The sequence below is a fragment of the Dendrobates tinctorius genome, unplaced genomic scaffold (genome assembly GCF_039654945.1).
Source record: "Dendrobates tinctorius isolate UK_male_01 unplaced genomic scaffold, ASM3965494v1 ptg000037l, whole genome shotgun sequence".
Lineage (NCBI taxonomy): Eukaryota > Metazoa > Chordata > Amphibia > Anura > Dendrobatidae > Dendrobates > Dendrobates tinctorius.
In genome coordinates, this window is record NW_027361705.1 from 1,307,658 (window position 1) to 1,333,960 (window position 26,303).

Genomic DNA, 26,303 nt, shown 5'->3' on the forward strand with positions numbered 1-26,303 from the left:
CAGGCGTCTTACCAGTCCAGACGCCGGGCATAAGTAGCGATGGGCGCTGCTATGTTGGAGGCGGGGCCATGCGCGTCACACTACCCAGGAGGCTGCGCGACAGGAGGACGGCAGTGCGCAGGTGCCCGATGCCGAGGGAGTCGGAGGCCGGGCGCGGGAACGCGCCGCAGAGGAGCGCGCCGGGAGGTGCGTGCAGGGGAACAGGTAAGGGACGGGGCCGTGACAGTACCCCCCCTTTATGCCCCCTCCTCCTAATGCTGGTGAGAAATCGTCTCATGATGTGAGGAGCATCAATATTCTCCTGGGGTTCCCACGATCTCTCCTAGGGACCGAAACCTCTCCAATCAATCAAAAGCAGAGTTTTTCCCCTCACAGTCTTCATCGCCAATATATGTCGTATCTCAAAGATGTTATCCGAGGTACACGGTTGGGAGGTTTAAGGAGGCGCTGAGTGGAAGTGGTTAAATACTGCAGGTTTGAGGAGAGATACATGAAAGGCATTGGGAATCTTTAGTGAGGCAGGCAATCTCAATTTGTAGGCCACGTCGTTGATGAGACTCATGACCTCAAAGGGACCAATGTAACGTGGACCTAACTTATAAGAGGGAATTTTCAACCTGATATACCGAGAAGATAGCCAAACTCTATCCCTAGGGCGATACGGAGGAACGTCAAGCCGTTTTTTGTCGGCATACCTCTTCATCCTGAGGCTGGCACTCTCAAGGGCTTTTTTGGTCTCCCTCCAAATCTGAGAGAAGTCTACAGACAAGGAGTCCACTGCAGGTACATCCGAGGTAGGGGACACAGGAAGGGGAATGCCGGGTTGTTGACCAAAAACCACAAAAAAGGGAGATTTAGAGGAAGCTTCACTTGGATGGTTGTTATAGGCAAATTCTGCCCAAGGAAGAAGATAGACCCAGTCATCTTAGTGAGCATTGGAAAAATGCCGAAGGTAGGATGTCAGTGCCTGATTGACCCACTCGACCTGACCATTAGACTGGGGGTGGTAGGCTGAGGAAAAATCCAAAGTTATCTTCAGCAATCCGCAGAGAGCTCGCCATAAATGGGAGGTAAACTGGAGTCCTCGATCCGATACGATATGCTGAGGGAAGCCATGGAGGCGAAAAACATGGAGCAGGAAGATCTTTGCCAACTCGGGAGCGGTAGGCAGACCAGGTAGTGCGATGAAGTGGGCCATCTTGGAAAATCGATCCATGACCACCAATATAACCGTACATCTCGAAGAGGGAGGCAAATCAGTGACGAAATCTATAGCGATATGAGTCCATGGATTGGCAGGCACAGGTAACAGATGTAGGAGTCCTGAAGAAAGGTGTCGAGGGACTTTGTTCCGGGCACAAGAAGGGCAGGAGGCGATGAAATCCTGGACGTCTCTGCGAAGCGAAGGCAACCAATAATGGCGGGAGATGAGTGCGAGTCTTTTTAACCACCGAATGTCCAGAAAATTTTGACGAGTGACTCCAACGTAGAACCTTCAGTCTATCTCCACTCTGAACAAAGGTTTTACCTGATGGCGGGGAGACCAGGCTTAGTGGTGCTACGGTAAGGATTTTGGTGGGGTCGATGAGATGTGCTGGACCCTCATCCTTATCCACCGACAGGAATGACCGTGATAGGGCATCCGCCTTGATGTTCTTATCCCAAGGTCGGAAGTGGAGTTCGAAGTCAAAGCGTTCGAAAAACAATGACCATCTGACCTGCCGTGGATTGAGCCTTTGGGCGGACTGAAGGTAGGCCAAATTTTTGTGATCCGTAAAAATGATGAACGGATGAAGGGCCCCCTCGAGGAGATGGCGCCACTCTTCGAGAGCCATTTTTATGGCCAATAGTTCTCTATCTCCTACAGCATAGTTACGTTCAGGAGCGGAGAAGGCCTTAGAAAAGAACCCGCAGGTGAGAGCACGGCCAGAGGATGCTTTCTGCAGAAGAACTGCTCCTGCTCCCACCGAGGATGCGTCCACCTCGAGAATGAACGGCCTGCAGGTATCCAGACGATGGAGTACTGGAGACTTCGCAAACTCTTGTTTCAGAGCTTCAAAGGCGGTGTTTGCATCGGAGGGCCAATGATTGGGATCAGCTCCCTTGCGGACGAGAGCCGAGATAGGTTTAGTCAATGAAGAGAAGTGGGGGACAAATTGCCTATAATAATTAGCAAAACCAAAAAAACGCTGAATTGCCTTTACTCCGAGGGGACGTGGCCAATTGAGAACTGCCGAAACTTTCTCAGGGTCCATCTCTAACCCCTAGTTCGAGACAATGTATCCAAGAAAGGGCAATGAAGTTTGCTCAAAGAGGCACTTCTCCAACTTGGCAAAAAGATGGTTCTCTCTGAGACGTTGGAGGACTTGGCGAACGTCTCGGCGATGTGTGGCCAGATCGGGGGAGAAGACTAAGATGTCGTCAAGGTAGACTATGACACAGGAGTAGAGGAGATCTCGAAAGACATCATTAACGAGTTCCTGGAATACTGCAGGTGCGTTGCAAAGACCAAATGGCATAACTAAATACTCGTAGTGCCCGTCACGTGTGTTGAACGCAGTCTTCCACTCGTTCCCAGAGCGAATGCGCACCAAATTATAGGCCCCTCGTAGATCAAGCTTCGTAAACACACGCGCTCCACTCAAGCGATCAAAGAGCTCAGAGATGAGGGGCAGTGGATATTTGTTCTTCACCGTGATACGATTCAGGCCTCGATAATCGATGCACGGATGCAGCGACCCATCCTTTTCTTTACGAAAAAGAAGCCTGCTCCTGCAGGGGACGAAGACTTCCGAATGAAGCCTCGGGCCAGGTTGTCTTGGATGTATTCAGACATGGCTTGGGTCTCCGCCGAGGAGAGAGGATAAATCCTTCTACGAGGAGGAGTGGTACCTGGAACAAGCTCAATAGGGCAATCATAGGGGCGGTGCGGAGGAAGAGTCTCGGCCTCTCTCTTATCAAAAACATCCAAAAAGGCACTGTAAGCCGCCGGCAATCCGTAGGGAACAAGGGGAGAACGGGGAATACCCACGGGACACACTGACAGCAGACACCGAGCCTGACAAGACTCCCCCAGCGTAAGACGTTGCCGCTATGCCAATCTAAGGTGGGCTCGTGGAGCTGCAGCCAGGGGAGACCGAGGAGGATTGGATGGGAAATACCCGCTAAGGCATAAAACGTAATTTTCTCCCTGTGCAGAGCCCCTACTTACAACTCTACCTCATGAGTGACAAGAGTAACCGTCTCTAGCAGGGGTCAACCATCTATGGATGCGAGAACCTGAGGATTCTCCAAGGACCTTACAGGAACAGAAAATTTGTTGACCACCTCAAGTCTAATAAAATTCCCAGCGGCCCCCGAGTCCACGTAGGCCTCTAGAGAAGCCCGCTTCCCATCAACATGCAAAAGGACAGACAGAGTGAGGGGTAGAGAGGTATCACAAACGCCCAGGAAGGCCTCTCTTACCTGGCCTAGGCGGAGGAGTTTTCCGGACGATCAGGACAAGTTCGGAGAAAATGGGACCCGCTACCGAAGTAGAAACAAAGACCCTGGAGGCTTCTCTCCCTGCGACGCTGGTCAGCGAGTCTCAGGCGGTCCACCTGCATAGGTTCGGGTGCAGAGGCAGAGGAGGGGATCCTGGGTCGAGGACTGAGTGGCCTGCGAACAGAAGACAATGGACGGGAAACCCTTCTCTCCCTGGCCCGTTCCTGAAACCGGAGATCTATCCGGGTAGCTAGGGAAATCAAATCTTCTAGCGCTGTAGGGGTATCCCGACCAGCGAGCTTATCCTTTATACGACTCGAGAGGCCTCGCCAGAAGGCGCCCACCAACGCCTCATTATTCCAACCTAAGTCGGAGGACAGGGTCCTAAACTGTATGGCGTACTGGCCCACGGTTAGAGAACCTTGGCAGAGGTTAAACAAAGCCTCAGTGGTGGAGGCTAAATGACCCGGTTCGTCAAAAACCCGACGGAAAGTGTCCAGAAAAACGCATAACTGAGTAACCACAGGGTCATCACGCTCCCAGAGAGGATTGACCCAAGCCAGAGCGTCCCCCTCTAGGTGAGAGATGATGAAGGCCACTTTGGCTCGGTCAGTGGGGTACTGCTGGGGCAGTAATTCAAAATGAAGGCGGCATTGATTTATAAATCCCCAGCACAATTTGGCGTCACCACTATACCGTTCTTGTTGCAAGCCAGCCAACTGGGCGGCGTTACCAGGGTGAGAGGATTGGAGAGCGGAGAGACGCGAGTCCATGGTTTTCTTAAAGGACATCATGCGCGTCTGGTTCTCCCGAAGGAAAACCAACTCCTTTTGGGCAGCCGTGGCTCCAGCGGGGTCCATGGCCTGTCTAACTGTTACGGTTGCTGTAGCAGAGAGGGAAGAAGGAGCAACCCGGAAGTGGACCCTCTGGGTCACGGCTCCAGAGCCCCTGAGAGCGAGCGCCCAGGTGAGGACCACCCCTTATACAGGGAGTGTTAGAGGCAGACCCCCAGGGGATGGAACCGTGACAGCCGGAACTAAAGGGACGACTGGGGCTTAAGACCGGAGTGGAGGCACAGGCTGGTCCGTAGAGAGAGCACAGAGGACCACAGAGACCATGGATAATGGGCAGCATACAGGACCGGAGTGCGGCGGGTGGCAAGAGCCGGAGACTGCAAAAGAGGAAGCACAGATATAACACCGAGCGATCGGCAAGGCAGACAAGCAGGGAAGATCAGAGGAAAGGACGGAAGGATGGACGGAGCAGGACAGGGTGGATACCAGGACCCAAGGAGGCAAGGAAAGGCTGGAGCACAGGGGAAGAGTAATCAGAGGCAGCACTAGCAGCGGCAAGTCAGATAAGCAGAGACACAGAGGACAGCGCAGACAGAAGCGTTAGGATGGGGGGCCTGAGACACAGAGACCGCTGCCAAGAGACAGCGTCACCACAATCGTAGACAGGTGTCTTACCAGTCCAGACGCCGGGCATAAGTAGCAATGGGCGCCGCCATGTTGGAGGCGGGGCCATGCGCATCACACTACCCAGGAGGCTGCGCGGCAGGAGGACGGCAGTGCGCAGGTGCCCGATGCCAAGGGAGCCGGAGGCCGGGCGCGGGGACGCGCCGCAGAGCAGGAGCGCGCCGGGAGGTGCGCGCAGGGGAACAGGTAAGGGCCGGGGCCGTGACACTAACACTTGCCAAAATGGCAAAAGCCTGAAGCCAATTAACAAATGTCTGATGGATCAGGCGCCAACTATGCTTCTCCTCATCTTCCATCTTACTATCTTTGTTTTTTCCCTTATCCAAATTAAATTTCTGCAAAGGAAGCAGGGAAAAAATTTCGACATATTCGTCCTTACTAATTTTTTCCCCATACTTCCTTCTTAAAGTGAGCCCCCAGCGGGCCTTAATAATAATAATCTTTTTTTTTTTATATAGCGCTAACATATTCCGCAGCACTTTACAGTTTGCACATATTTTCTTCACTGTCCCTGATGGGCCCTGATGGGCCTTCAAAACAAACATACAACTCCCCATGAGCCCTATCATCCAAGTGTATCCTACCGGATCAGAAATTCTGCTAGGCACAACTGATCCCATACCTGAAAAACTATGCCCCATGGACTGCGAGCCAACCCACGCAGCTAAGTGCCCTGGAGTCAACCTACCCCCATCCAGCCGACTGGATAATCGCCATGACATCTCGCCATAACGTCACTGGTTCTATGATTCCTGGCGTGCGCAGGCTCCGCACCAACACAGGATGAGTTGGAGGCCTGCTAACTGCCACTGGACGCAGCCTAGCCTGTGGATTCCTCTCAGACTAGGGACTGCTAACACGCGTGCAGCCCGGTGCCCGGTCTGGAGGGTCAAGGTAAGGGCAGCAGTGTGACAAGGGGACTGTTCTTGCCTACAGAGAGCCAGAAACTAGAGTGTCCCCACCCCAAACCGACCCTATAAATGCCCCCTTAGCATAACTCACCCCACTAAATCCCTGTCCCCACCCCCTCCAACCCATTGTCATGCCGGCCTCCACCCACGCCGGGGGGGCAGCTTGCTCTGGCCTCTACTACAGTAATTTTGACCAGGGGTGCCCAAACTTTTACATGCCACTGTATCTATATCCACCAGCCCCAGTGTCTCCTATTTCATGTAAAAACACTAGTCCCAGTGTCTCTTATGTGATGTACTGTAATGTATGTACACCAATTTCCCAGTGTCTCCTTTATGACGTATTTACACCAGTCCCAGTGTCTCCTATGTAATATACAATACAGATTGATGTGCAAAGGGGTATCAATGTTTTGAACTTTTGACTTTCAGGCTTCATATCTCACCATCCACTACAGCTTCAAATGTGAGACTACTATAATTTTATAGACAATCATCTTGGCTATCTCACGCATAAATTTGATTTGCCACTATTTAGCATATGATTAGGTATGCAGATTCTTGTCATGCCACTGTGTTGTTACTGTTTCTCTCTTGGAGGTGGAAAAATCTTTTTCTTCCTGTATACTACAACTTGTTCTCACATTCCCTAATAGCTCAATGTTTGGTTAGGTTGATTTCCAAGCGACAGGTCAATGGTTCGAATCAAGGAGCAGTTACTATGAAGATTTCCCAAGAAAAGAGAAACAGCATCATCCAGCTCTATGATAGGTGTCTCTTGGTCAAGAAAATTGCCAAACTGCATCATGTGAGTGACAGTTGGAAGAACACGAAATGAGGTCTGTCCATCCATTCAAAAGCCAAGAGCTAGACATCCAGTCAAAATATCACAGTCAACCATAGCTGAATGTACTTCTGGCAGAAACAGATTAGCTAAGTAGACTGGCAAACATCTGGGACAATAAACACCTGGAGACAGCCTGCACCTCCCAGTCTCATGTTGGATGGCCTAGCTGTCACTCAACATATTGACAGTTCAGCATACCCCTGTGTAAGAGAGGGACAGGACTGTAGTCATGACCTGAACAACCTCAATATTTATGTCCATTCCTTCCACTACAGAAAACTGTACTCAGCATACCTGCATCTCCAGATTCAGCTTCCTCTGGGTACTTCCCAAGCGATGACAGTCCCTCTTTCAGGCAACCCCCAGCAATAGAGACACAGTCCAAGTTAACTTTAACATTTTCATTACTGAGTACTTCACACGTTACATCCACAGTTGGTACATCAAGACAATAACTGGTTTCCTCATCTTTCCCTTTCTGGCTGTCGCTTCTGTGCAGTACATGCCCGGACCGAACCATCCCAGACCGCTCCCCAGTTTCTTCCTGGCCTGATCTCACCATGATGGCAATTCCTTCTGCCTGTTTTGCCCCAGACTCAAAATCATCAGTCACCTTGTTTGCTTGCCTCTTGTAAAGCATCCGGCCCGTCTGTACTGATCTCGTCGAAGCTCCAACTTCCTTCATCTCCTCAGTCCAAAAGACTCCTGCCCTAAAAACATCTGCCAGGCAAGAAGTTGACACATTTTTCCTTTCTTGTTCTGGCCCACTGCTATGACACACAGTGGCCGTGGGTAACGTGGGCTGCAGCGCTTTAACGTTACGTGGCTGCCAAGCTGTCCTGGCCTATAGCCCATGTGGACACTAGGGCACCCTGGCCCCGTCTGACTTAATTTCCTACAAGCTTCCCTCTTACTACCTGTCAGCCCCTCCTACAATTAGCCCTCTATAAACGTCCTATCAGCTATACCTTTAAGGCCCACTAATATGCCCCCCATCTAGTGGCCCACAACAGAACTACACTTACCCTATGTATAAGAACTATGTACTAAAGTGCCCTCCTCTAATGTCCCCAAAAGGTTGCACTTACCCTATACTACACATGAACATCAATATACATCACTTTATATTATATACAGTGTAGCTCTAAGAAAAGCAGTCTCTAAAGCATAGTAACACATACAGTATATATGTGGCAGTATCAGTAAAGTGAGCGGTAATACATCTTTATATGTAGCAGTACCGCAAGCATTCAACATATACATTATCAATATTAGTGATATGTACATATTAACAAATCAAAGGCAATTAGAGGACGGGGAGCAAGAAGAACATTATATGTCACCCCCTTACACTCTCTCTTTCCTTCAACTTGGTCGTCCTCAACCAAGGCATGATACAAAAACAATTTAAAACTTTTTTTTACCGTAAAAAAACGCAAGTCACTTGGCTTAATGTAAGCCGCTTCCGTAACACACCGCAGTTTATGACACACAGGTAACATTCCTGGTTCCCAGTCCTCCAGGAGTTAGAGATTTTATTTACACCTTCCACAAGTGAGGAAACAGTCCTAGGAGAGGTGCTCCCCCTTCCCTTGGAAGAGTCTTTCCAAGGGTCTCCGGTTAGGAAGACAGTCTCTCCTTTTTCCAGCAGAATGGGAGCAATAGGCGCAACAAAAAACAAAAGAGTCCATAGGCTCCATATATTCTGCCAAGCTCGCAGTCCTCTAGGCCGGAATCAAATACCAAAACACTTAGCTGACACGGACAACACTTCATCTTCAGCATCGCCAAAGGCCGAACTACTCCCGTTTACTGTGATGGGTGGAATTTCTTCAGGAGGGACTACAGTTCCCACAGGGACACAGAACAGTCCCAGCAGCTTCAAACAGGATGCAACAAGCATAACACATTATTACTTTCAAATTTCATCGGCACACGCCGTGTGTCGCTCTTTCAAATGACATCTCTGCAGCCGCAGAAGATGTGGATGGTGCCATCGTAGCGCTGTCAGGTTCCCGGGGGGCTGGCTGGTGTTTGGGCCTGCCCTGACTCCAGGAAGAGGCCCATGTCGTCCTCGTCGTAGTGGGTAACCGCAACTGCATAATACCCACGAGTACAGTCGTCCTTGAAGAAGGAGACCCGGTCTCCCTTGTTTAGCAATCGCCCAAATTTGCCGGATGCCACGTTGATGGACACCTTGGCGTCCATTCCTTCTTCATGAATGAAGCTGTAGTCCAAGTTGGTGTCTGTATACACCAGCCACTGGTACGTCGCCACGCCAGAGCTCTCTCACAAGGCCGCAACAGTTCCTTCCAAAACCCCTCTCCCGCTGCATCTTATCGTGGATCACTCCTTCCACCCAGGCGGCATGCCTGGGCATGGGGAAGGGATCATCTGCTGCTGGGTGAGAATGTGTGGCCCCCAGAGCTGCAGCTGAGTGAGAGATCGGCTGGACATCCGACAGCTTGGGCGAAGGGACTGGCTCTCCCATGGGAATGCGAGAGCGGACGATGGCCTGTGGGACGGAATTTTTCAGGGAGGGCCTCCTTTCTGGGGTTGGAGACAAGGGCACACTCACCCGTTCCAATGGGGCTGAGGTGGATGCGGCGTTCCCCGGAACACTGGCTCCTTCCACGGGAACGCCCACGCGCCTGATGGTTGCCTGAAGTGCTGGTTTGTTATCAACTTCTGGCCGCAGATTTCCCTAAAGCACTGAAGTACACTTGCTGCCATTGTGCAGTAGCATAGCCTTCAGCATTTTATTGGATGAATCAATAAGGATTCTCAACTCGCTCACATTGTACTCAATATTCAACTTTTCAATCAGCCCAGGAAAATCACTGCAATACACCAGTGCAACATCTTGGAAAAAGCATGGAAGGAATTCCTTTTCTCAGCTTCTGTATATTGAAAAACCTTTTCTAATCAATCTAATGACACCAAAATCATCCACCAAAGGTCACGCAAATGGGTCTAAGTTTGGTTCAAGACAAAGTCTATGAAGCCAGTGTTTGGGAAAAACTGTACATGATGGGATTTTTTTGATATTTTTACTGAGTTCAGTGATCAAAAATATATAAAAATCACTTCTTATTTTTCAAACAATTTTACCCTTGTAAACATGTGTAATTAGGCTAACACTAATAGGCCCACTTTTCCTACTATTCTAATTTCTATATATATACTGTATTTAGGTAGCATTTCATCTAGAAATAACTGATTTAGGCTGGTTTCACATTTGCGTTTTTTTGCCCTGGAAAAAAACGCATACGTGCGCATGTGTTTTTTCCCCTATATTTAACATGGGTGCGCATACCTGCGCGCTGGCATGCGCACGTATGCGATTTTCATGCACTGCGTTTTTTTGGGGTGTGTGTTTGTATTTTACAGACGCAGCATGTTGCATTTTTTGGTCCTGCAAAAAAGCGCATGCGCACGTATGCGCACGTTTTGCGCTAAAAATGGCCATTATAGCCTATGGATGCGCATACGTGCGCACTGGCATGCGCATGTATGCGTTTTTTTAGCGCTGCGTTTTTTTGGTGGTGTCCACTTGTTGTACTAGTTATAATCTTCTAAAGTAAAAAAAAAAAAGTCTATATAAAGGAGGTGCCTGCCAAAACTCTGCCACTACTACACTGACAGATTGGAGAGCAGACAGTCACCAAGGAACACATCTTCTATCAGCGAACAATGTGAGTATATTACATTATATGCCTGTCCTTTTAAATTATGTATGTACTAATGATTTTTATTATTTTTACATGCAGTATGTCTTCAGAATCCGAGTATTCCCCATCGTGGCAGGAATTGGCGCAAGCAGACCGTGAGGTGATTATTTTCGTGCATCTGGTAAGTATATCTGCTGCTTCTCCAAATCTCTTACGTTTTTTTCAACTTTTTTAAGACATCGTCATCATCATCTTCTGCGGACGGGACTAGTGAGGGCGAAGAGCAGGAGCAGCGAAGCCAAGTCCCGGTGGTGATACGGAATGTATGTATCAAATGATTTGTAATGTTCTTTATTTTTTATCTTCTATTTTTACTCTTTTTTATGTTTCTTTTTTTGTAACTTTTTATTCAATTTAAATTTGATTATTCTAATGAATGTGTTTTGTCTAGGTTCCACAACGGGATGAAGACGTCTACCTGGATAATGAGCAGCTCATCAGCCTGGTCCAGGAGCGTTCGCCATTGTGGGACAGCCGTGACCGGCTGTACAAGGACATTGTGGTGACCCGGCGGCTATGGAATGAGGTGGCCGCAGCGTTGATGGATGGCTGGGACAGCGCCACAGCATCCTCCAAAAAGGCGTTTAGTGAGTATTTCCCTGCTCTGTATTGTGCCGCAGTGACTGTTGTCCTTGACGGCACTGTTGGGTTTCGTGCTAGGCATATTCTAGCAGGAAACCCAACAGTGTCATCGGGGTCTACAGTGACTGCTTTGAGTATTGTATTGCTACATTGTGCCGCAGTGACTGTTGTCCTTGACGGCACTGTTGGGTTTCGTGCTAGGTGTATTCTAGCAGGAAACCCAACAGTGTCATCGGGGTCTACAGTGACTGCTTTGAGTATTGTATTGCTACATTGTGCCGCAGTGACTGTTGTCCTTGACGGCACTGTTGGGTTTCGTGCTAGGTATATTCTAGCAGGAAACCCAACAGTGTCATCGGGGTCTACAGTGACTGCTTTGAGTATTGTATTGCTACATTGTGCCGCAGTGACTGTTGTCCTTGACGGCACTGTTGGGTTTCGTGCTAGGTATATTCTAGCAGGAAACCCAACAGTGTCATCGGGGTCTACAGTGACTGCTTTGAGTATTGTATTGCTACATTGTGCCGCAGTGACTGTTGTCCTTGACGGCACTGTTGGGTTTCGTGCTAGGTATATTCTAGCAGGAAACCCAACAGTGTCATCGGGGTCTACAGTGACTGCTTTGAGTATTGTATTGCTACATTGTGCCGCAGTGACTGTTGTCCTTGACGGCACTGTTGGGTTTCGTGCTAGGTATATTCTAGCAGGAAACCCAACAGTGTCATCGGGGTCTACAGTGACTGCTTTGAGTATTGTATTGCTACATTGTGCCGCAGTGACTGTTGTCCTTGACGGCACTGTTTTTTTTTTACCAACAGTGGACAAAGTCCGAACACGTTGGCGTTCGATCAAGGACCGCTTCAACAGTGATGTTCGTGCTGAGGGCCAGGTTCGCAGTGGATCTGCGTCAAGGACCAGAACTAGATACCGTCACTATCACGCGTTGCAGTTCCTAAGACCGGTCCTTGCCACGAGATCGTAAGTATTATAAATTTTGGGTTTTTATTTTTATTAATCTGTGTTTTTCTAATCCACAGCTGATGCTTCTTGTAAAGACATGGTAGTAATGATTTTCCTTTCTTCCACAGCACCTGGAGCAGCACCCTGCAACCTGGCCCTGGAGCGGTCCTTCCTCGGACGTCCTCTGACCCGTCCCAGCCATCCGACAGCCAGGAAGCACCTTGCAGGTCAGCCACACACACAGCTGGTGACCAGGAAGCTGGGCCATCAGGTGTTCCCCTGTCCCAGGTCTCTGCCACTGGTTATGCGGGCACTACCCGCCAGCGGCAGAGGGCCTTGGACAGGAATGTCTTGCCCGAGTTTATGCATTTGAGCGAGGCCTTTAATTCCAGCCTCAAGTCACTGTCCGACAGAGTTGAAAGCGGTTTTGCACTCATGGAACGTGGTTTTAACCACTTTGAACACCGCTTCAATTCTGTAGAACAGCGCCTTGACCGTCTGGAGGCCGACCTCAACAGACCAGCACACCATTTTTTTAGTAAGATTGAAAAGGGCATGGCGGAACACCTTAGTCCTGAGCAACAGCTGAATGTGCTGCAGGCCTGCAACAATGCTTTCTTGCAGGCTATGCAGCATAATCGGTACGGTCAGCAGTCAGTGGTGTCATTTCCACCTGTGCCACCATTGACTCGCTTCACCTCACTACCGACTTGTGCTGCATACCACTGCACGGACACCTCTATTCAAAGCCAGGACACCCACCGTTACACCACCACAAGTCTGAGTGCAGCTGGTCACTTCACCGACACCACCATGGCAAGCGCTGCTCCTGTCTGGAGCACCACCGCCACTCCCATGCATGCGTGGAGCTCAGCCACCACTAGGCAAACATGGAACAGCCCTGCCGCTACAACAACATGTAGTAGCCCTGCCACCACCACTCCGCAAACCTGGACCATCACTGCCGCCACCAGTCCTCCTGCAAGGACGAGCACTGCCAACGAAGAGCAGCAGCAGCAGCCACCTCAGCACCAGCAGCCACCTCAGCAGCAGCCACCTCAGCAGCAGCAGCAGCCACCTCAGCAGCAGCCACCTCAGCAGCAGCAGCAACCACCTCAGCAGCAGCAGCAGCCACCTCAGCAGCAGCAGCAGCAGCCACCTCAGCAGCAGCAGCCACCTCAGCAGCAGCAGCAGCCACACCAGCAGACGGGGGACCTACACTCAATATTTGCCCCTAGTTCAAGGCGAAATCTATCAAGGCGGGCATTGGGCCAAAGTCGGTCCAGGCACACAAGCCTACGGCGACATGCCATTACAACTAATGTACCTGAACAGATTTCCTCTCCTCCAAGTGTTCCTAGTTTAATTCCCTTAACTGGACTACCTTCCCCCACAAGTTTTGTTGCCCCTTCCCCTCAAACACCGTCTTCAACTGCAAGTGTTGCATATTCCCTGCACACCCCCAAATTGAAACCATCTGCCCCCAAACGCCGGAAAAAATAATTTTTTGGTTTATTTTTGTGATTAAAAATAAATTTACATTTGTGGTTCACCATTAAAAAGTTTCATTAATGTTGCTTGCGCCGCTCACACACACTGATGGGTAAATACATGTTAAAAACCAACCCAAGGCCTAGTATAGTCATATGTGAAATAACACGGACTAGTATAGTCATACCAAGGCCTAGTGTAATAACTCGAGTTTTACCAACTTGGATCTGGTTTCATGAAAAACAAACTGTTGAAACTTGTCTAAAAAATAAGTTTCTTTCTTAAAAAGTTTCACCAGTTTGTTTTTTGTGAAACAAGATGCTAGTTGTTAAAAATCGAGTTATTACAGTAGGCCTTGGTATGACTATACTAGGCCGTGGTATTTCACATATTACTATACTACTAGCCCCAAGGCCTACTATACTCATATTTGAAATACCACGGCCTAGTGTAGTCATTCCAAGGCCTAGTGTAATAACTCTAGTTTTACCAACTAGAATCTGGTTTCATGAAAAACAAACTGTTGAAACTTGTCAAGTTTCACCAGTTTGTTTTTCGTGAAACAAGATCCTAGTTGGTAAAAATCGAGTAGGCCTTGGTATGACTATACTAGGCCGTGGTATTTCACATATGACTATACTAGTAGGCCCAAGGCCTACTATACTCATATTTGAAATACCACGGCCTAGTGTAGTCATTCCAAGGCCTAGTGTAATAACTCTAGTTTTACCAACTAGAATCTGGTTTCATGAAAAACAAACTGTTGAAACTTGTCAAGTTTCACCAGTTTGTTTTTCGTGAAACAAGATCCTAGTTGGTAAAAATCGAGTAGGCCTTGGTATGACTATACTAGGCCGTGGTATTTCACATATGACTATACTAGTAGGCCCAAGGCCTACTATACTCATATTTGAAATACCACGGCCTAGTATAGTCATTCCAAGGCCTAGTGTAATAACTTGTAAGTTGGAATTGAGCAGATTACATTCATCCACTCAATGCTGACTTGTATTCCCCATGGACTTTCATTGGGGTTTGGTTTTGAGGGTTGTGTTTTGAGAAAATCACATACTTTTTTTTCAACTAGTTGGACAATTTTCTCTTGAAAAAAATTGGTTTCAACTCATATGTGTATTTACCTGCCCAGGTGTGTGAACATCAAAAAATTCAGTTATACATGGGAAGTTTTTTATTTAATTGGAGTTTAAAAAATATAGTGCACTCAGTAATGGTATCAAATAAGGTTTTTTATTACCATAAACAAACAAAAACATTACACCATTTCATCTTGCCAGTGCACCCGTCCTACATCAGAAATAAAGTAGGCCGCAAATTGGTCCCTCATTTGGCCAACTTCAACGGATGACCTGAGAGTGTGCTGAGTGAATTCAGGCAATGGGTTAGGAGCATCATCGTCCAGTTCAAAGGTCGGGTGCTCTTTAGCCATCACAAAGTTATGTAGAACCACACAGGCCTTCACCACCTCATCGACTGTTTCAAGTTTAAGATTAATGGCCGTGCCCAGAATTCGCCATCTGGAGACAAGAATCCCAAAAGCACACTCGACAGTTCTTCTGGCCCTGGTCAGCCTGTAATTAAATATTTTTTTGGTGTGGTCCAAGTCCCGGCTGGAGTAGGGTTTCAGTAAGTTTCCGCACATATGAAAAGCCTCATCGCCAACCATTACAAAGGGCAGTGGCGGAGCTTCGGTGTGAGGAAGAGGCCGTGGCATAGGGAAATTAAATTGGTTGCCATACAACCTCCAGCCCATGTCTGAGTTTTTAAAAGCCTGTGAGTCATTACCACGGCCAAATGCTCCAATGTCCACTGCTACAAACATACATCCGGCATCCGCAATGGCCATGAGTACTATTGAAAAGTACTTTTTGTAATTATAGTACTCAGATCCCGTTCTTTGGGGTTTGATGATCCGTATGTGTTTACCATCAACAGCTCCCAAACAGTTGGGAAAATTGCATACTGTCCAGAATTTGTCAGCAATTTCCATCCACTTTTCAGCGGTGGGCAGGGGCATAAATTCTGGACAAAGAACATTCCAGAGAGCCCGGCAGGTGTCCGCAACAATTCCAGACAAGGTAGAGATTCCAATACGGTACTGGAAGTGTAGTGAAGATAGGGTTTCTCCAGTCGCCAGGAATCTGTGAACAGACAAAGAAGTAAAATTAATATTTATGTATATTATTTTAAAAAACTATAAAATAAAATATTAGTACATTCACGAAAACTAATTACCCAAGGTTTTGAATACTAAATTTAAAAAAAACCCATCAGACCGCACCCCTTGGTTTTTAAAACATACCGTAATGTCACCAGTAGCCGTTCCTCAGGAGGAATCGCACGACGGAGCTGTGTGTCCTGTCTCCGGATGGATTGTTGGACACGAGCAAGCAAATCCATGAAACTTTCGTGGGACATCCGGATATAATCTGTAAATTTCTCCTGGTTTGACTGGAGCTCGCTGTAGAGGGTGTGGTATGCCCCACGGCTCTCCCGGAGTTCAACAATCGGATGTATCCACATACGCCGCCGTCTTCGCTGCCTCTCTCTCTTCCTTTGTTCATGGCAAGCAACTGCATACGCCTGAGCCATCGCGATGTCCAAATCCAAGTTGAAGTGAAAACTCTTCCAGCGCAGATCCATGGTCACGAGAAGAATCAAGCAAATGTGAAGAATACTGTAGACAGGGTCTATATATTAACATACCACACCCACAATGAAGTCCCATTGGTCTTGTGTGTTGTTGAATGGTTGTTTTTTCTTTTTTGTGGGGTTTTTCCAAAATCTGTAAAAAAACGCAAACGCACAAAAAACGCATACAAACGCACAAAAACGCTGCGTTTTTTTCCTGCATGCGCATAAAAATGCTTGAAAAAAAACGCAGCGTTTGTATGCATTTGTATGCGTTTTTTCAATGCGTTTTTTTGCAGGAAAAACGCGCTGCAAAAAAAAGCAAGTGTGAAACTAGCCTTAGACTGGTTTTATATATTGAGAGATAAGTTAATTTATATATGGTACATTTTTGCGGTGAACTAATTTGATTCATATGTACTTGTTACTGTATATCTACAAGTGGTCTTTTCTGATGAAAAAGTCATTTATACTTTGAAACACGTTGAATAAACCACCATTTTGTTTTACGTCCTGGGATATATGTCTCATTAACTGTCAGCAAGAGCACAAGCTGTCTACAAACCCCTTTTCACCCTTTGATAGACTATAATTTTATCTTACATCCTTGTTCTGTTCTTTTTCTGTTACCTCCTTGACTTTCAAACTCGGAACTGTCTCCAGAGAATCACTCACTCCTTCTATCACTTTTCCTTATCTGTATTCTTGATCATGCTATCTTTTGCCACCTCCCACTTCAGGGACACCCATTTCTTGACTAGCCAGACCATAGGTCTGCTTTTGTTGTAGGTCCTATCTGTCTTCCTGACAGGAAACTCTCTCTGCCCCTTCACTTTATCCCCTCCCCTTGGGGCTTGTTTCACCCATTAATCCTAACTGTTCCTAAAATATTGAAAAAGAAAAACTGAAATATCACATGGTCCTAAGCATTCAAACCCTTTGCTCAGTATTGAGTAGAAGCACCCTTTTGAGCTAGTACAGCCATAAGTCTTCTTGGGAATGATGCAACAAGTTTTTCACAACTGGATTTGGGGATCCTCTGCCATTCTTCCTTGCAGATCCTCTCCAGTTCCATCAGGCTGGATGGTGAACGTTGGTGGACAGCCATTTTCAGGTCTCTCCAGAGATGTGTAACAAGTTGACCCGCGGTGGTAGCCATGGGCGAGTTCACCAAGTAACGGTCAGTGAGCACCCCGGCACCTTGCTCAAGAAAAGTCTTATAAAGTTCTTTGAACAGCATGTGTAACATGCTCCACAGCACACTCACGGGATCTCTCATAATATTTTCAGCTGCTACCTTGTAGGCTCGGCAAATCACTTCAAAGACAGGGTCTTTCTCCAACAGATGAACTTTAATAAACAGCAAGGCATCAATCAAATCAGCAGCACAGTTCACACAGAGAGGCATCTCCTCACTCTCCCTGTCCTTCAGACAGTCCTGATTCTTCCTGACAAATTCTTCCATATCCTGCACTTACTTTGTTCAACACGTGCTCCAGGCTCACCAGTTCTACTCGTGTCACAGGTCCGGTTTCCTTAGGAAAAGGTGCAAGGTATGCTCTCTCAGCCCCACTTGCCCCAGTCATAGATCACGAATACTCCTTGAGTTGACTTCTGTTCACTGGTGGCCGTCCACACTTGTCCCTATGTGGGAGAGAGGGTCCCCGCCGAGTGTCCGGATCGGAACCAAGGGGACCGTCACATAGGTTCCGGGGGAAACTGTTTCCGGGGGACAGAGTTCAGGGACGGACCGTGGAGACTGACAGGTGGGCTGGAGGAGGAGCCAATATAAAAGGGGCGGGTAACGCTAGTCACAGTGAGTCAGCAAAACTGGACATAAGGAGCAGGAGACCGTGGGAGCGACTGAGAGCCAGAGCGACTCACCGGAGCCAGGAAGGTGGCCAGAGACAGGAGAGACACTGTTACAGAACCACTCAGCACCGAGAATATGTTGTGCAGTTATATGTATGTATAATAGGTTCCATGGGAGATGCATGTCCCTAATGCATCAGCCCACAGGCTGCGCCCTGGGCAGAGGGGACACGATATTCCCCTTTTGTCCGCTCCTCCCCCCCACACCTTTGTAATTCCCACAGTAAATATCGGCAGGCTCCGGCCACCTGCGGCTATTGTAATGTATGTCTGGCCTGCCGCTTTTCTATTGGCCTGCCCTCTGTATCTGTGTGATATATTCTGTGTCCTGTGAGTAAAGTGTTGTCAGACTGGAAATATGTGGAGAAGCAGTGATCTTTTATATGCGCCCATGTAACCAAGGAATTCCGGCCAGCGTCCTTCATTCAGACTCCAGCCAAAGCAGAGTGGACCTCCGGAAACACGGGATAGTACTGAAAGAGGTACCCGAGATTGGAAGACCCCGTTACACTGGTGGCAGCCAGCGGGATATGATACCCCTTCTACAGGAGGAAAGGAATGAATGGAAAACAACTACCAGAAGTTAAAGAGGACTACATTAAAAGATCTGGTGGAAGCCCGAGGGTTGATCGCCAGCAACAAAACAAAAGCAGATTTGATAGCAGCCATCATGGAACACGACAGTGCAGCGCCCCCCAATGTGAACGTGGAGACTGAATTCCAGAGGGAGGTAAAGAACAGACTGGCATTCTATGGCCCAAACCCTGCAGTAGAGATCATATGAGAGGTGATGGCTGATGGGCGTACTGATCTGAAGGAAAAGATGGCCGAGCGGACCAGGATAGAGCTAGCCAAGATGGAGATGACAGAGAGGACCAAAGTGGAGCTGGCCAAGATGGAGATGGCAGAGCGGAGGGAGGAGAGTCAGCGAACAGGGGAGCTCTGGCCTTCGACCAGGTACCTTCAACAGAAAGCCATAAAAAGATCCAGTATAATGCCTTCCGACAGTTGGGGGAGGCAGAGGAAGACATTGATGGCTTTCTGCAGGACTTTGAGCCCTTCATCAAGTAAAACCGGAGGAACGGGTTCAGATTCTGGCCAGCAAGCTGACAGGCTGGGCAGCGGATGCCTATCGCACGGTACCTGATGAGGACTGTATGGACTATGAGCGGATCAAAGAAGTGATCTTGGCCCGGTATGCGCTGACACCAGAGGCATACCGCCAAAAATTCCACGGACTTATAAAACGCGTAACCGATGCCCACGCTGAATGGGCCTGTAAATTACGGCGGTCACTGCTACAGTGGGTACAAGGGAGCCAAGCAACCACTAAGGAGGACGTCCTCCAGCTCTTCCTCTTAGAACGATTCTTTAATGGACTAACCCCTGAGACACAGGAATGGCTTCGGGACAGGCGGCCAACGACTCTTGAGGAAGCCGCTCGTCTGGCCGATGAACATCATGATGCCAGGAGGCCTCAGTTGTCCGGATGAAAGATGGTTACTAGGGGCCCGCCCATGGACCTGGAGGGCCCCAAACCACCGAAGATTGTAGGGGGACCAGCTAGAAACCCGGCCTACCACAGTCCCCCTGGGGCGCGATGCCACACCTGCCGTCAGCTGGGCCACCTGCAAAGACAATGTCCCAACCGGACTCAGCATACCCAGTGGCCAAAGTCGGGAACAGCTACCTTCAGCCGGGCTGCTGTACACTGCTACCAAGGCGAAGCTGACCCGGCATTGGGGGCTACGACTAACCAAGGGGTGGAAGAGATGGAGGAAGTGCTGCATGAAGTAAACCCCGTGCAGGCAGCCCGGGCAGATAATCGACAACAGCATCGACAGGTCGTGTGGGTTAATGGGAAACGTATGCAGGGACTAAGAGATTCTGGGGCAACTTTGACCCTTGTGAAGCCTCATCTCGTCCGGGACCAAGAGAAGACAGACCGGACAGTGGCAGTTTGTTGTGTAGCAGGAGGAGCTATACATCGACTGCCCACTGTAGGATTCACCTGAACTGGGGAGTCGGGGATGGCCTTGTTGAGGTCGGCTTGATGGAGGATTTGCCTGCAGACGTCTTGCTGGGAAATGACTTGGGGCCCATGTTGTCTGCATTCTGGGTTGCCCCTCTGGCTGAGACATATTGTCAGTATTCCGGGTTTTCTAAATCACCTTGTGAATGAATTTGCCCTTTGTCAAGATAGAGGTTGCTGTTCTTGTTTGCCCTACTTCCTGTTCATGTGTATAAAACCGGCTCAGGTGCTGCCTTTCCTTGCTGGAGTATTCTGCTTCCTTCAGCGGTGCTGTTTGCTTATTAGTGTGCTTCTGCTGTTGGCTCTGGACATTTCCTGTTCTCTGTAGGGAAAGCTGCACTCATCTTTGGAACTTAACCCTTGGTTCACTTTATCTGGTAAGAACTATGTTCCTGAACTATGTGTTATTCTTAACCCTTCACTCTCCCCAGTGAGAGCAGTCGGAACTGTCACCAACCATATGCTTTAATGTGAACCTGTTCCTGGACTCACCTGTGTTCATGCCGCTCCTGGGATCAACTTGTAAATCAGCTTTTGGACTGTCCTATGCTTTTGCTCATCTGGGACTTACCTATAGACTTGTTCTGGACTTCCCTGTGCTTGCTACATACCTGGATTGGACTCTCTCTGCATCACTACTGTGTGAACTGCGCCACGTCACCTGAGTGTTACACTCACCTTTGGATCACATGTTTATGAGGACTCTGTCTTAAGAACTTTACTGAATGGCTATATAGCTTTAGGACTTGTCTCATTACAGGTTATCAGCATATTGTTTTTGGGTGTCACTGCTGTTATAAAAATACACAATTTGCACTAAAGTAACCCGCTTCTGTCTGATCATTGCCCCACGCTATCAGAATCCTCGAGTTCCTACAATAGTATTACAGGATACTCCAGCCTTAAAGAGGATTCTGCTGGGGCAATGTCACAGTCACAAGCAGATAAGATGTTTTCTATGATTAACTCCTTGCAGCAGGAGGTGGGGGCTTTACAAAATAAGCTCAGAGACTTGGAGTCCCGGGTGGACCAAAATGCACAGGTGTTTGGTCAGGCTCTTCAAGATCTACGTACCAGGACGGAGGTCCAGGAGGCCTTACCCACTGAGCATATACCGTCCCCCAGTATGCCCAAGTTGCCCCCATTCCGGTTTAATGGTGACCGAAGTCAATTTCGTGGGTTTGTTAATCAATGCATATTATTTTTTGATGTACATGCCTCTTACTACCGGTCTGATAGATCTAAGGTTTTATGTATTATTATGTTGTTGACATCACGGGCTTTGGCTTGGGCAAATCCTATGGTTGAAAGTCATGATACCCGTCTAAATAATTTGGATGATTTTCTGACATCTATGGCGCAAATGTTCGACGAGGCTGAACTTTTAAATTCCTATTTTGCATCTGTTTTCTCTCAGAAAGGAAATGTAACATCAACTGTTATTCACTGTCCTATTAAGGGAATAGAAGAATCCAGGATATCTATAAACAGAAAGATAGTGAGGAAACACTTAGCTAACCTAAATGAATTCAAGTCTCCAGGTCCAGATGAATTACACCCCAGAGTACTGAGGGAGATAGCAGAAGAAATTTTTGAACCCCTCTCCATAATCTTTGAAAATTCTTGGAGAACAGGAGATGTGCCAGAAGACTGGAGAAGAGCAAATGTTGTTCCTATCTTCAAAAAGGGGAAGAAGGTGGACCCAGGCAACTATAGGCCGGTGAGTCTGACTTCTATACCAGGAAAGATCTTTGAACAAATTATTAAACAACATGTATGTCAATACCTGGATAAGAATGAAGTGATTAAACAGAGTCAGCATGGGTTTGTAACTAATAAGTCATGTCAGACTAATTTAATTTCCTTCTATGACGGTATTACTGATTGGGTGGATCAAGGAAATGCTGTAGATATAGTATATCTTGACTTCAGCAAAGCATTTGACAAAGTCTCTCATACAATCCTTATTGAAAAAATGACTAAGTATGGAATGGACAAGGCAACTGTTAGGTGGATTCATAACTGGCTTAGTGATCGGACCCAAAGAGTGGTCGTAAATGGCTGCACATCCAGTTGGAAGAATGTCTCAAGTGGGGTACCACAGGGCTCTGTCCTGGGCCCTGTATTGTTCAACATCTTTATCAACGATTTAGATGAAGGAATTGAGGGTAAACTGATTAAATTTGCTGATGACACAAAGCTAGGAGGGATAGCTAATACTAGAGAAGAGAGAGAGAGGATTCAAAAAGATTTAAATAAACTGGAGAAGTGGGCAGCAACTAACAGAATGGTTTTTAACCGGGAGAAATGCAAAGTACTACATCTGGGCAATAAAAATGAAAAAAGCATATATAGAATGGGAGGAATAGGGCTAAGTGACAGCACATGTGAAAAAGACTTGGGTATACTAATAGATCACAGACTGAATATGAGTCAACAGTGTGATGCAGCAGCAAAAAAGGCAAATGCAATTCTAGGATGTATTAACAGAAGCATACAGTCTAGATCACGTGAAGTAATTATTTCCCTCTACTCCTCTTTGGTCAGACCTCATCTGGAATATTGTGTCCAATTTTGGGCACCACATTTTAAAAAAGACATCAACAAACTGGAGCAAGTTCAGAAAAGAGCGACCAGAATGGTGACCGGTCTGCAAACCCTGTCTTATGAGGAAAGGTTGCAGGATTTGGGAATGTTTAGTTTGCAAAAGAGAAGACTGAGAGGAGACTTAATAGCTGTCTACAAATATCTAAAGGGCTGTCACATTGTAGAAGGATCAACTTTATTCTCATTTGCACAAGGAAAGACTAGAAGCAATGGGATGAAGCTGAATGGGAGGAGACACAGATTAGATATTAGAAAAAACTTTTTGACAGTTAGAGTGATCAATGAGTGGAACAGGCTGCCACGAGAAGTGGTGAGTTCTCCTTCAATGGAAGTCTTCAAACAGAGGCTGGACAGACATCTAACTGGGATGATTTAGCGAATCCTGCTTTGAGCAGGGGGTTGGACCAGATGGCCCAGGAGGTCCCTTCCAACTCTACGATTCTATGATTCTATGATTCTATGATTCTATGATCCCAACCGCCGTGCCACCGCTGAATCTGCCCTGCTGTCATTGCGCCAGGGAAAGCGCTCAGTCATAGAATATGTTACCGAATTTAAGAGGTTAGTGGTGGATACCAACTGGGACAACAATGCTTTATTGCCAATTTTTAGGAAAGGTTTATCCAGTGCAATCAAGGATGAGCTAGCTCGTTCCGAGTCCCCACAGGAGTTCGAGTTGTTTTTACAACACTGTGTGCGTATTGACATTCGCCTAACTGAACGCAGACAAGAGAAATGGGCAGCTTTAAATCGCATTGCTAATTTTTCTCTTCCATCTAGGGAAACTACAGGCAAAAACCCGCGGGAGACCGAGGAGGTGCCTATGCAAGTGGACTCGCTACAAAGACGTGAGAATAATGAACGCCGGGAATACCATTTCCGTGAACGATTATGTTTTTATTGCGGTCAATCAGACCATTTCCTCATTAATTGTCCTAAATGTCCCAGGTGACCTAACAAGGTGTTAGCGGCAGTAGGGGATTATGACAATACGGACGCTGAGTCAGGGGTTTCGGAGACCAGTCTACACCTAGACGCTGTGTTTCCCCCAACATTGATGTCGACTTCCCCTAAAGATCAAGGGGAAAAATATTCACATTGTACTCTTCCTATTCAGATTCTGTGGGAAGGTCAATGGATACCAAGTTCTGCCATGATAGACTCTGGAGCAGGTGGGAATTTCATGGATTCTTCTTTTGCCAGGAAACATGGTATAAGGACACAACTAAGAGCTTCGCCAGTCACCATGGAAACGGTGGATGGTTCCCCATTAACTTCTGGACCAGTAGACCAGGAAACGGTGCTCCTGGAGTGTAAGATGGAACCAGACCATCAGGAAACCCTTTCATTTATGCTAATATCTTCTCCTCATTTTCCTATAATTTTAGGAATTCCCTGGCTACGGTCGCAAAATCCAAACATCAATTGGGAAACCAAGGAGATATCCTTCCCCTCGAAGGGTAGTCCTACCATCTGTCCAACGGTCACGGTTCCAGGTACCCGGGACGTGGAAGAGGCAATACAGGTACCTACTCTCCCTCTGGTTTACCAGGAATTCACGGATGTTTGTGACAAAAGGAAGGCAGATCAACTCCCACCACATAGACCATATGACTGCCCCATAGAATTGCTTCCAGGGGCAGCGATCCCTTTTGGCCATGTTTACCCGCTGGCAGCTCCAGAACTAAAAACATTACGAGAGTATATAGATGAAAACCTAGCCAAGGGGTTTATCCGACCATCCTCTTCACCAGCAGGAGCCCCCATATTCTTTGTAAAGAAGAAAGATGGGACTCTAAGACCTTGCATTGACTACCGGGAGCTAAATAAGGTAACCATTCGTAACAGGTACCCGTTGCCGCTAATTCCTGAAATGTTGGAAAGAGTTCGTCAAGCCAAGGTGTTTACCAAATTAGACCTTCGTGGGGCATATAATTTACTCCGTATACGTCCCGGAGACAAATGGAAGACAGCTTTTAGATGCCGGTATGGACATTTTGAATATTTAGTGATGCCATTCGGACTGTGTAACGCTCCTGCTGCTTTTCAACACTTAGCCAATGATATCTTCAGGGATTTATTGGACCATTATGTGGTAATTTACCTGGATGACATCTTAATTTTCTCTGATTCTCTACAGGAACATCAGGAACATGTCAAGACCGTGCTCAGACGCTTAAGAGATAATCATTTACACATTAAACTCGAAAAATGTGAGTTTCATTGCTCCGAAATTCAATTTCTGGGCTATATTATTTCTCCCCAGGGATTGAACATGGAATCCAGCAAGATCCAGGCGATCATAGACTGGCCGGTACCAGGAAACATCAAAGAGGTACAACGATTTATTGGTTTTGCTAATTTTTATAGACGTTTTATCCGGAATTTTTCGGAAATTGTCCGTCCCATCACTCTTCTTACTAAGAAGGGGAAGAAGTTTGTATGGTCTTCGGAAGCCCAGGAAGCCTTTGACCACCTCAAGGTTTGTTTTACCACGGCTCCGATATTAATGCATCCGGATCCTGCACTGCCTTTCATCGTGGAGGTGGACGCTTCTGACTGTGCACTGGGAGCTATCCTCTCACAACGAACCGGAGACAAAGGTTTGCTGCACCCATGTGCCTTCTTTTCGCGCAGGCTATCTTCTGCTGAACTAAATTATGACATTGCAGATAAGGAACTTTTGGCAATCATTTCCGCCTTTAAAGAATGGAGACACCATTTGCAGGGAGCTACTCAACAAGTAGTAGTGCTTACAGATCATCGTAATTTGGAATTTCTTAAATCCGCCAGGTGTCTTTCTCCTCGACAAGCTAGGTGGAGTTTGTTCTTGAACCAGTTTGATTTTATTATCTCGTACCGCCCAGGTTCACGTAATGGGAAGGCCGATGCATTATCCCGAATCCACACGGTGGACTCCGTGCCTGGGACCCCGTCTAAGACCATCTTGTCTGATGCCAATTTCATAGGAGTGCTCCAGGACCGGGACTTGTGGGAGGAGATCAAGCTGGCCTATGACGGTGATGTATTTCTTGCTGCTCCACCTGACAACGTGAATCTTGTCTTTCAGAATGGTGTGTGGCTTAGAGATCGACGTATTTACGTCCCAGAGGCTGTGAGACTTCAAATCCTCAAATTGGTCCATGACTCCGTATTGGCTGGTCATAGGGGGGTACAGAAGACTCAGGAATTTTTAAGTCGTTTTTTCTGGTGGCCTACCTGCTTGAAGGATGTGAATGAGTATGTCCGCTCTTGTGAGGTTTGTGCCCGGTACAAGGTTCCTCGTGTTTCACCTACTGGTCTTCTCAAACCACTACCCGTACCATCTCGCCCTTGGGGGTCTATTTCGATGGACTTTATTGTGGAGTTACCCACCTCTGGCGGTAAAAACACTATTTTGGTGGTAGTGGACCGTTTAACGAAGGCGGCCCATTTTATTCCATGTACCGGTCTCCCCTCAGCTACAGAGACAGTGGATCTGGTTATCCAAAATGTTTTCCGGCTGCATGGGGTACCAGATGAGATTATCTCTGACAGGGGAATACAGTTTACTTCTAGGTTTTGGAAAGAATTTTGCTCTGCGCTCCACATTAATGTTTGCTTGTCTTCTGCATACCATCCTCAGACCAACGGGCAGACTGAACGTACCAATCAAACCTT

General features: G+C 47.5%; 2 protein-coding genes across 8 annotated transcripts in view; one reads left to right on the plus strand and one right to left on the minus strand.

Annotated features, from left to right (window-relative positions):
• LOC141088011 (sphingomyelin phosphodiesterase 3-like) overlaps nt 1-26,303 on the minus strand; it is an 854,992-nt gene that overhangs the window by 118,515 nt on the left and 710,174 nt on the right. The window lies entirely within an intron of this gene.
• Nucleotides 10,789-13,554, plus strand: LOC141088012 (uncharacterized). Its single transcript, XM_073573855.1, has 2 exons — nt 10,789-11,037; nt 11,851-13,554. The coding sequence occupies exon 2, from the start codon at nt 12,356-12,358 to the stop codon at nt 13,493-13,495; it is 1,140 nt and encodes a 379-aa protein (XP_073429956.1). The 5' UTR covers nt 10,789-11,037; nt 11,851-12,355; the 3' UTR covers nt 13,496-13,554.

Excerpts from the sequence above, each read along its gene's own strand:
- LOC141088012 (XM_073573855.1), top strand. The coding sequence starts at position 12,356 with ATGCATTTGAGCGAGGCCTTTAATTCCAGCCTCAAGTCACTGTCCGAC.